Raw genomic sequence first — 12,417 nt, forward strand, 5'->3', positions numbered from 1 at the left:
AATGTAACTTGTATTGTTGATAAATATTTTTGTATGTTTTACTTTATAGTAGATATTTTTAGCAAGACATATTTTTCTGGAACTGTATGAGATGCATATATTGGGACCTCAGGTGTTTTCTTTCTTTATCGATCCTCAGGGAAAGTGGTGTTAGGTAGGGAGAGGTCCATTGGAAGGTGCGATGGGTCGACCAGCCTGACTTTGGACAATTTTTAGATTTTATTTCTGAGGTTTTGAATGTGTGCATTTATATATCATCCTGAAAAGTTTTCATAACCCTTTTTCTTTTTAATTGGTTTGGAGTACTATAGGTGGTTGCCTGGGGCAGAGGGACCGTGAGAGAGTTTTCCTGTCTAGATTGTTTGATGGATAATAAAGAAAGATAGCTGCCTGATGGGTTTTTTGCTCTCACACTCCACAAATAAAATTTTACTATATTACTAAGGTTAAGCATGAACAGAAGTGATTCGTATGAGGCTAATTAACATCATAATTGTATAATTTATCTCGTTTGCGAGACTATAGTCTCGCTAGGGGGGACTATGAAGTGTCTGATGTAACCAGGACAGAGATAATATAAGTTTACAATGGGTGCGTCTTGTGATAGTATCTGAAGGAGATTTAGGAGTCCCCTTAGCTGGAATGTTTAAATTGGGGTGTTGTATAGGAGTATTGCCATATATGGTTGTGTAACTTGATGTTTTTATGACCCATGACGGGAAAACAGATGTTTAGATGCATATAAGCAATTGTCTCTGTGTGTTCGACAGAGATCATTATTGGCTTCTTGATCCTCCTGGTCAGACGTGACCAGTGATTCTGTTTCTTGCTTAAATAAAATGATACTCTTTGAAAGCAAGTCAGTCTCAACGGCGAATTTCTTCATCATCAAACATATCAACAACAAGGAAATCCACATCACTTCCGCATAGGCTTCATTTTTCGAGACCGGAGGTTGCCCCTTGGTCCAAACGCATTACCGTGGCTGAACAGAGAGTATCGGATGTGGAGGACACGGTGGCCGGTCTGGAGGCAAGACTCACCGATGCAGAGAAGAAAATGAAGGTGATGGCTGATGGCATGGATGACATCCATGGATATAGAGATTATTATTACAAATAATTATGATAATATTTTGGACTATATAATGTTAAAATGTTACAATTCACTTAGCAGGCACTTTTATCCAAAGTGACGTACATCAGTAATCCATTCATACACCTCCACCGAAGCACCTACTGGTTGAGAGGCGACGACTCTACCAACTGAGCTACAGCCACCCCATATAACATAAACATGGTCCATATTAACCCCTGCATATCCGTTAAAACCAAAACATTGTCCAAAACCTTTAAAATTATGTCATCGAATGAAGGGCCGAGCATGACCTGAAACCATATAAAAATAAAAAAATAAAAAGAACATTTCTTTTCTCATGCACCAAAACTACCAAACAAATGAATTTAGACTGAAAGCTGTTCTTCACCTTAACTATAAAAAAACTCTTCACAAAGCTTCCAGTGAACTCACATGATGTTACTATGCTGAAAAACACAGAGAGCTTCTTTAAACCTACAGACAAACCATCCGCACAGTCTTTAAAGAAACTGAAAACAAACTGGCAGGATGTCTAAACAGCAGGTGCAGAAATCTTAATAAAACCTCACAATCACCTTGTATGCTGATGATGCTCAGTTGGTTTCTAGTAACCAAAAGATTATCATATTCAAATTTGTTTGCAGCACATTTTGAATCAGCTAAAAATCAGCCATTTTCTCAGAACATTTCCATAGAGAGCCACTTTGCATCAGCAGCACCATGCTCCAGTGCTCTGGGAGAGTTTATAGTCCTCACAGCTGAACGCTGGATGACTGACAGCTGTCCTTCATCACAACAGAAATCCTCGTCCTCATCATCTAAAACATGACTTTGATCTGCGTCCTCATCTGGACTCTCCTCCTCTGCTGCTGCTTCACAGGTAAAGTCCAGAGAATCAAACTCCTCTCCTCTATGAACATCCGTCCCTCTGAAATGAAGCCCACTAAACCCTGATGCTGCTTTCTGTTTTTGTCTCTGTATCCTCAGAGTCCAGAGGACAGGTCACAGTGACTCAGCCTGCAGCAGTCACCTCTGCTCTGGGAGCCTCCGTCTCCATCTCATGTAGAACCAGTCAGGATGTTTATTATAGCAGCCCATACCACTACTTAGCCTGGTACCAACAGAAAGATGGAGGAACTCCTAAACTGCTTATATACGCTGCTAGCACTCGAGCATCAGGGATTCCAGATCGTTTTTCAGGCAGTGGATCAAACTCTGCCTTCACTCTGACCATCAGTGGAGTCCAGACTGAAGATGCAGCAGTTTACTACTGTCAGAGTGATCACTATATCAGCAGTCAGTGGGTGTTCACACAGTGAAAAAGCGTCGTACAAAAACCTCCCTCAGTCAGACTGAACAGAAACTGAACTGACTGCTGCAGCTGCAAGTTTCTGCAGAGACTGACACACTTCACTGAAGCAGCTCAGACATGATAAAGACCTTAAAAATCAATCAGCCCTCATATTTGGTTTGGATTATAAACCTCATTGCAAATGCACTTGAACACTACACACTCTTTACAAGTAGAGGATTATGGGTAATAAGATTTTTTTTAAATCTAACATATTTTTTTATTGGTGATGACGTGCAACAGACACAACACATCAATCATACAGGCGATAGATTGAAATGAGATATGGTGACTTCTGAACTTTTTTATGTTGAGGGAGGGTAATAAATGAGATTTTAGATCTGGTGTGAGTTGCAGTTGATTCATCAAGGTCAGGAGTCAGGTGGGAAGAAAAGAGAAAACAATCTAAGAATAAATCAAAAAAATATATATGTATGAAGAAAAATGATAAAACAATCAAATTAAAGGTATAGTGTTCATGTGACCATCATAGAAACAAAGAGGAAAATATATATATCCATACATACATGCACATAGGTATACACACATACATATACATTCATACACACTCATGCAATATTTGAGAAGAACTGAAAAGAAGGGTCTCACAGGGACATCGGGGGGTCAGGCAAGAGACCCCCTCCACCCGATCCACGGCCCCCAACATCAGCTGACAGCCCAAGCAGGATACAGACTGGGCGGGTTAGAATAGACTTTTTCAGGTTGAAGGTTGTAGATTGTTGTTGGTTATATTAATTTTGGAATTTTTTTTAATTGTTGATATCGGAGGAACTGGTCCCTCCCAACCCGTATTTCTGGATGAATGTATTGAATGATATAAATTGGTGGTTTTAAGGAGATGGAGTTGAGTGATTTCCTTTTGTTGCCATGATGGAAAGTGGATGGGGGTGTTGTGTAGCTGGAGGTCTGGATTGTGCCATATTGGGGTGTATCTACATGTGCTAGTGATGACTTGGTGATATTATGGGTTATCCACCAGGCTGCCAGAGGTGAGGAGATGGTGATGGTTTTGTGGTAGTCCTGTTCCTTAATTGATTGTGGTAGGAAGGAAAAGCCCCTTTTTCAAACAACAATTAACTTCAATTCATTTGTAGTTTGACTTTTATCCCCCAGTTACGGCTGCAACCTTCCTGGTGTTACAGTCTGAGTGAGTGACACGCCAGCTGCACACAAGTTGATGATTTTTCAGTGAAATTCATTGTCCTGGTCTTTTCCTATTCTTGTCCTGCCTTGGTCTAGATCTTATCTCGGTCTCTGAGCACTCTGGTCTCGACTAGTCATGCTAGATATCATGAGTTTTTTGTTCATTATTACCGACTATTATAGAGAGACTAGAGCACAAAACAAGTTTATTGTCATTTGGGAATTTATATAAAGAATAAAAAGTTATATCGTTTGAAGTTCTGTGATCACTGATGACGCTCATCAAACATATTGAGGAGCTCAGTCTGAGTTTAAAAACAGTGTTTATGTCTCATCATGATGTGTTTTTCCTCGTCCTTTGTGAAGTTATCATGGAGAAACTGCATTTCTTAATGTAGTCACTGGCTCTATTATTATGAAGTATCTTAAGACAGTTTGTGATAAAAGAAAATAAAAGTCATTTTAACAAATTTGAAAAAATAAAAATAAAAGACAAAAAGTGTATTTCTCATTGATTTAATGAACAGATTTTTATTATCAGGAAACAATACACACACATATGAAGCAACAAGCTAATATTTATTCTTTAGAAACATGAAATAAAGACAGAGAGAGAGAGGTGCAGAGTGAGAGCAGTATCACAGTAAAACCAGCAGCAGAGTCCCAGTGAGGCATTACTGGGAACACTGGTCTCTACTCAGACTCTCTGAGACTGGAGCCTGGGCGCCCTGGGTGGCCTCACAGGTCACTGAGCCCACCTTCCTCCACTGCTCTGCAGAGAGCCTCAGGGTGCTGCTCCAGCTGTAGAGAGCGTCCTTCTCCAGCACTGCAGGGCTCCTGCTCTCCTCCCAGCTGCTGCTGCTGCTGCCGTCCACCTTCCAGGCCAGACTCCAGCCTGAGGGGAAGCCCTTGTTGGCCAGGCACATGAGCGTGGCCTTCCCCTGCTCCAGCTCCTCATTGGAGGGAGGCAGCACCGTCAGGGTGGGACGCACATCACCTATAGGAGACACCAATAAGCTTAGAGGACAGGAGCACACAACTGTCAATCAAACACCACACCCTATAGAACACCTTTAATGTCTGAGAGTTGATTTTCTTTTTTTAGGAGTTTCTGTCAGATGTTTCTTTCTGCTCCACTGTACACTTACTCACACATTGTTTCACTTCCCTTTAAGAAGCCTCTCATGCACATCAGCACACAGAGAGAAAATCACACAGAACGACCTGAAATATATTTAAACTACATCTGAATCAACTTAAAAACATTACAAACATTCCCCATCAAAATAATCAAAAAAAAAAAACTGAAACAGAGAATCAACTGAACACAATCAAATGTTCTTCATGTGAATTCAAATCAGAAAAATGTCTAAATTAGACGCATAAAGAGATCAGAGATTACTTACATTTTCAAAGACTGTTCTTTATGTTTGTTTTGTCCGGTTCATTCAAACAACTGAATCAGATAAATACCTTAAAGAGTCGTCAGAAAATGAATCTCAGGAAAACATTTAAAACACCTCTCTTTGTTAAATATCAACCTGTTTATGTTTCAGTGTGACAGAAATCAAACTGTCCTGACTGAACCTTCACGGTAAAGCAGGACCGATAAAAACACGATAAGAGTTCATTAAAGTTAGAGTTTAACGATGACAAATAAACAGAGAGACAGCTGCTGAACACAAACACATGAAGATATATATTAGACATGCATATTCAAGCTCTCTGGAAATATAGAAGCTTACCCTCATCACGTCACGTCCGGTTGAGTGAACGCTGGTGCGTTTAGCTGCTGCTGCTCTCCGGTTCCTCTGACTGTTTTTGCTGATCTACGGACCTTTGTTGTATTCTTTCCTGGACATACTTCCAAATGATCAGATTACGCGGTGAGTTAATTTGGATTGGTAGCCTATTAGCTTACCTATTGCGTTTAGGGCTCCCACTCCTCACCTGGGCTGCTTCTGCTGCCGGAGCCCTTATCCAGTCCATCATCGGCAACAATGTGGATTAATAAAATGTTTGTATGGTCCGTGCTCGTCTGGACTGCCCTGTCCTTGGTCTTCAACCCAACGGCAGCGGTACTCCATTACACAGCCGCTGAGCTCCTGCAACTACGCTTCCACCTGTCCGATCCTCCACCGGCTTTGCATCTCTGCCTGGACATCGCTCGTCATACCCGTCGGAAATATATCCACCGTGGTTCCCGACGGGGCTTTCAAATTGACGACTCCACACCAATACAATCCATCTGGTCCTCATCTCGCCAACCCCGAAGAAACTCCAGCCGGAAAGTTGACCACACTGTCCTAGCCTGCCTAGCCAGGTCAGCTAACGTCAGGGTCAAACACGACCACAACGATGTCAACTTTGGATTATTCAACACCCGCTCTCTTACCAGCAAAGGTCCTCTCCTCCAGGAGCTCCTGGTTGACCGTAAGATTGATTTTTTGTGTTTAACCGAAACATGGCAACAACCTAATGACTTTTCACAGCTGAATGAAAGTACCCCTCCAGGGTTTGTTTACATCTGTCAACCCCGTGCCTCTGGCAGAGGGGGAGGTCTCGCGATAGTTTACCGCGAGAATTGGAAAGTGTCGCCTGTCTCTGTCCCTGTTCAGTTGTCTTTTGAATGTATTGCCTTACAACTGAATGGGCCTACACCTACCATAGTGGCCACTGTCTATCGTCCACCAAAGCCCAATACTGATTTCTTGAATGAATTTGCTTCATTTGTAACTCATCTGTGCTCACTCTCCCCTAACATAATATTGCTGGGAGATTTTAATATACATATGGATAAATCTAACAATGCCTTGACGAAGGACTTTACATCCTGCCTTGACAGCTTTGGATTGCAGCAACATATTGATTTTCCTACACACTCCAAAGGACATATCTTGGACTTAATCTGCTGCTCTGGTGTCACTCCTCTTGACTGCACTGCAGATGTCCTTCCCATTTCTGATCACATGTTAATATCTTTCAATGTCAAACTTACACTATCCAAAAAATATCTGCCACGTGTCATTTCATATCGCAACATCAAGGACATTAACTTAACTGCTCTCTCCAGTGGCATTGACAGCCTCCCCAGCATAAACTGTTTATCCACCCCCGATGAACTGGTTTCTCATTACAATGATGGTCTTCATAGCCTCTTAAATACCCTGGCTCCTTTAAAAACCCGGACTGTTTCATTCAACCACTCTGCTCCATGGTTTACACCTGAACTTCGCCTACTCAAAACAAAAGGCCGTCGCCTGGAACGTCTCTACAAGAAAACTGGACTTCTTATTCACAGAGAAATTTACAATAACCACATTCTCCACTACAAGGACAGTCTCTCTACAGCTAAATCAACTCACTACGCAGGTATCATCAGCTCAGGTGAAGGGAATACAAGGACACTATTCTCCATCGTCAACAACATACTACGACCACCGGACTCTCTTGCTTCTCATCTGTTTTCCACCGCCTATTGTAACTCTTTAATGTCATTTTTCACTGCCAAAGTAGACAAGATTCACCAGCAACTGACTCCTAACATCTCATCTCTCCCAGTCTTCTTACCTCCTCTCTCTCACTCACTTTCAAGTTTCAAACTTCCTTCTGTTGCTGAAATATCTGACCTCATTCAGAAATCAAAACCATCTACCTGTCCATTAGACCCTCTCCCTACTGTCCTAGTAAAAGCTTGCCTACCCCCTCTGTCTTCCCTAATAATGGTCATCATACATTCCTCCCTCACCTCTGGTCTTGTTCCCATTTCTTTCAAGTCAGCTTCAATAACCCCTATACTTAAGAAACCTGCTGCAGACCCAAATGACTTCAATAACTTCCGTCCTATCTCTAATCTACCCTTCCTATCCAAAATTCTTGAAAAAACAGTTGCATCTCAGGTTCACACTCATTTGTCTGACAATAACCTCTATGAACAGTTCCAGTCTGGTTTCCGCCCCCTCCATAGCACAGAGACAGCATTGGTAAAAATCACCAACGACCTCCTCATGGCAGCTGATTCCGGACTTCTAACCATCCTCATCCTCCTTGATCTAAGTGCAGCCTTCGACACCATCTCCCATCACACACTCCTTGACAGACTTGCCTCCATCGGAATCACTGACACACCCTTGCACTGGTTTTCATCCTATCTCTCTGGTCGTACTCAGTTCACTCAACTCGGAACCTTCAAATCCCAACCATTTCCAGTCACCACCGGTGTTCCTCAGGGTTCTGTCCTGGGCCCCCTTCTGTTCATCATCTATCTCCTTCCTCTTGGCCATATCTTCCGTAAGTATAACATCCAGTTCCATTGCTATGCGGATGACACCCAGCTCTATCTGTCCACCAAACCCACCTCCTCCCTCCCGCCCACTTCCCTGACTGATTGCCTGCAAGAAATCAAATCCTGGTTCACCTTCAACTTCCTCAAATTAAACAGTGACAAAACCGAGCTTCTCCTCATCGGCACCAAATAAACAATCTCCAAACTTGACAGTTTTTCTCTGGCTATTGACCACTCCTCAGTTTCCCCTTCCCCTCAGGTTAAGAGTCTGGGTGTCATCCTTGACAACACACTATCATTCCAAGCTCACATCAATAATGTCACCCGGTCTGCTTATTTCCATCTACGTAACATTAATCGCCTCCGCCCCGTCCCTCACTACAAGCTGTACTGCCATCCTTGTCAACACCCTGGATACATCCCGCATTGACTACTGCAACTCCCTTCTCTTTGGTCTCCCTCTCAAGTCCATCCACAAACTTCAACTGGTCCAGAATTCTGCCGCTCGCATCATCACCAGAACGCCCTCTGTTAATCACATCACCCCTGTCCTACAGCAGCTTCATTGGCTCCCGGTTAAACATCGCATCACCTTCAAAATTCTGCTTCTCACCTTCAAGGCCATCCACAACCTCACTCCACTTTACATCTCTGAACTCCTGCACATCAACATACCTACCCGCACTCTCAGGTCTTCTTCTTCCATTCAACTCACTGCCCCGCCTGTCCACCATGGGGTCCAGGGCCTTCAGCCGCTCTGCCCCCCACCTCTGGAACTCCCTCCCACCACAAATCTGTAATATCGACACTCTCTCCATTTTCAAATCTCAACTCAAAACACTTCTTTTTAAACTGGCATATTCAGTCTGATCATTCTCCACCCGTTCTCATAACTCCTTTACATCCTGTACATTTGTGTTTTTTAATGTTAATTTCATTGTTGTGTTGTTACTTTGTTGTTTTTTATCTCTGCTCTGTAAGGTGACCTTGAGAGTTTTGAAAGGCGCCTTTAAATAAAATGTATTATTATTATTATTATTATTATTATTATATAAATAACATCTGAATAAATCTACTTTGTAGTTTTGTCAGTGTTTGAATTGCAGTAGCACTGGTCTGATATCTTTCTATGCTGATGAAAATCACGCTTGATTTAACAGATTTACAATATTTCTTTGAGATAAAACACTTTCATTTAGATGTTTTCCTCTCTTATTTTTATAAACATAAACCACTAGACAATTTAAAGCCCTGGTCATTAACATTTTCAGTAAAGGAAGCTGATTTGATGATTTTCATTCAGTTGTTTCAGTCATTAAGGCGTCCATATCAATTGTTAGAAAAACCTCATGAATAGAACATTATTTATCAGCTGTCTTTGAGGTTGTCAAAGTGTGATTTATGTGGATCAAATATAAAAATCTGTATTTTAACATTAGGTTTAATATTCATACAGAAACTTACTTCCAACATCCAGTCTGGTTCCTCCACCAAAAGTCCACCACAGTGGTACAAAGTCATTGAGCGGCCGTACAAAAACCTCTCACTGTAGAGACACACGGCTCTCTGACTTTAACACACTGAACTCAAACTACCACAACTCCACATATCACCTTACCATGAGAGTGAAAATCATCTATTTCCCAACAAATAAAAACTCTGGCTTCAAACATTTTACCTTCATTTAAATTCAGTCTGTGTTTCTGTTTTAAACTGAAATCCTTTAAAGTCAAATTTCTAAAACAAGCGATTTAAAAAGTAATGATCAGTATTTCTTTTCCTCCAAGCTTGAATATGAAGACAAAAGACACCAGAATGACTTACTGATTGAATAAAAAGCTGAATACTTACTTCCAATATCCAGTCTGGTTCCTCCACCGAACGGGTACCACAGTGATACAAACTGATGGAGTCGTCGTACAAAAACCTCTCGCTGTAGAGACACACGGCTCTCTGACTCTGACACAAACACAGACACCTGAATGAGTCTCTGCCTGCAAGACCTCTGAGAACAAAAGAAAACAGAATTTAAAAAGTTTATAACAAATTAAAGAATGTCTTTCTTTGAGATATTTAAATCTTTGAATTGTTTTTAAATCATTTTCTCAAGAATATTATTAATTACGACTCAAGATCTATATCAGAATAAATGTTTCTAGAAGCATGAACATGAAATCATATTACATTTATTTTGAAAGGTTTCTAATTAATTGTATAATTAATTGATTGATTGATAAACAGAGTAATGAGAGTGGTCCCTGTTGGAGTCAGTCAGAACATTTCCATAGAGAGCCACTTTGCATCAGCAGCACCATGCTCCAGTGCTCTGGGAGAGTTTATAGTCCTGACAGTTGAACACTGGATGACTGACAGCTGTCCTTCATCACAACAGAAATCCTCGTCCTCATCATCTAAAACATGACTTTGATCTGCGTCCTCATCTGGACTCTCCTCCTCTGCTGCTGCTTCACAGGTAAAGTCCAGAGAATCAAACTCCTCTCCTCTATGAACATCTGTCCCTCTGAAATGAAGCCCACTAAACCCTGATGCTGCTTTCTGTTTTTGTATCTGTATCCTCAGAGTCCAGAGGACAGGTCACAGTGACTCAGCCTGCAGCAGTCACCTCTGCTCTGGGAGCCTCCATCTCCATCTCATGTAGAACCAGTCAGGATGTTTATTATAGCAGCCCATACCACTACTTAGCCTGGTACCAACAGAAAGCTGGAGGAACTCCTAAACGGCTTATATACGCTGGTAGCACTCGAGCATCAGGGATTCCAGATCGTTTTTCAGGCAGTGGATCAAACTCTGCCTTCACTCTGACCATCAGTGGAGTCCAGACTGAAGATGCAGCAGTTTACTACTGTCAGAGTTTTCATGTCATCAGCAGTCAGTGGGTGTTCACACAGTGAAAAAGCGTCGTACAAAAACCTCCCTCAGTCAGACTGAACAGAAACTGAACTGACTGCTGCAGCTGGAAGTTTCTGCAGAGACTGACACACTTCACTGAGGACACACAGACACACAGACACAGACACACAGACACACAGACACAGACACACACACGCACACACACGCACACACACACACGCACACAAACACACAAAAACACACACGCACACACACACACACACACACACACACACACACACACACACACACACATAAACACACACAAACACACACACTCTGTCATAGTAACATCAAAGTTGGTCCAAATGTACCCCTACATACCCCTTAAAAAATCTAAACATGATCGAAAACTCTTAAAACATTTCATCAAGTGTCTAACATGACCTGAAACAAAAGAAAGACAAAATAAATCATTAAACTATGTTCCTCACTATTTTTATTCTTTTAGATTTGAGAGCAGCATTCAACACAGTAGATCATGCCATTTTAATTGAACGAATCGAGTCCTGGATTGGTGTCAAGGGCACTGCACTTAGTTTGCTTTTACACCTATCTTTTAGACAAAACCTTTGTGATCACCATAGGAGACCAAAAAAGTCTAGCTGCTGTTTTTAACTGTCTCAGGGATATTAAATGTTGGATGGCCCAAAGTTTTAAAAACATGTGGATGTTCTGCGAATAAAATACTAGGGGCCTGGCTGGAGAAACTCTGGGTAAAGTCTGCGCGAAAAATGCGGCTGTTTGCGTTCTCACATAGCCTAAAGAACCTCCGGGTAGACCAATCTCCTGAGTTTTTCAGGAGATTTCCGTATGTGTGAAAAGGGTTTTAGATGAGTCAAATTCAGAAATCATACTCTTCAATTATCCACACCCAAACATCAGCCAGATCGAAAGTTCCCTAGATCCCCTCTCTGCTAACATCACACCCTCTGCAAGAAATTTAGGAGTGATTTTTGATTCAGACCTCACCTTCGAACAACACATCAAGAAGGTCATCCAGTCCTGTTTCATCCACATCAGAACCATTTCAAAAGTAAAAATCAATTCTCCCACCTGATGACCTGGAAAAAGTTATTCCCTCACTAATCTTTTCTCGTCCGGACTATTGCAACTCCCTTCTCTCTGGTACAACTCGTGAATCACTCTCCCTTTCCAACTGGAACGCAGCAGCGAGGCTTCTTACTGGTTTTAAAAGACGACATCACATCACTCCTGTCCTCGCTTCCCTTCACTGGCTACCTGTCACTTTTAGAACTGATTTTAAGATTTTACTAATCACTTTTAAAGCTCGTCTTGGTCTTGCCCCAGTTACATTTGCGAAATGTTATCCCACTACAAACCCTCTCGTGACCTCAGATCCTCAGGCGGCGCCCTTCTCATTGTTCCAAAGTCCAGGCTCAAATCTAAAGGAGACTGAGCCTTTGCGATCAGGACCCCTCGACTTTGGAACGACCTGCCTGAGGAGATAAAGCGAGCAGATTTGGTGACATGTTTTAAATCACTTCTTAAAACTCACATTTATAGAATTGTTTTCATGGGATTTCACCTTTTAAAGATTTTTTATCCATTTCCTTTCTTTTTCATTCTGTTAGTGCCTGTGATGTGA

The 12,417-nt window shown here is 41.7% G+C and overlaps 1 long non-coding RNA gene and 1 gene segment (V, D, J or C); one reads left to right on the forward strand and one right to left on the reverse strand.

Annotated features, from left to right (window-relative positions):
* Positions 1–1,869: 1,869 nt before the first annotated feature.
* On the forward strand, positions 1,870–2,546 carry LOC136177444 (uncharacterized). Its single transcript, XR_010665055.1, has 2 exons — positions 1,870–1,978; positions 2,086–2,546. It is a non-coding gene; the product is annotated as an uncharacterized lncRNA (long non-coding RNA).
* Positions 2,547–4,113: 1,567 nt separating this feature from the next.
* Positions 4,114–9,506, reverse strand: LOC136177489 (Ig kappa-b4 chain C region-like). The segment is given in 3 exon segments: positions 4,114–4,610; positions 9,363–9,440; positions 9,494–9,506. Coding segments are annotated over 3 exon segments (414 nt in total).
* Positions 9,507–12,417: the final 2,911 nt, after the last annotated feature.

This window comes from Labrus bergylta, chromosome 22, assembly GCF_963930695.1.
Source record: "Labrus bergylta chromosome 22, fLabBer1.1, whole genome shotgun sequence".
Taxonomy (NCBI): domain Eukaryota; kingdom Metazoa; phylum Chordata; class Actinopteri; order Labriformes; family Labridae; genus Labrus; species Labrus bergylta.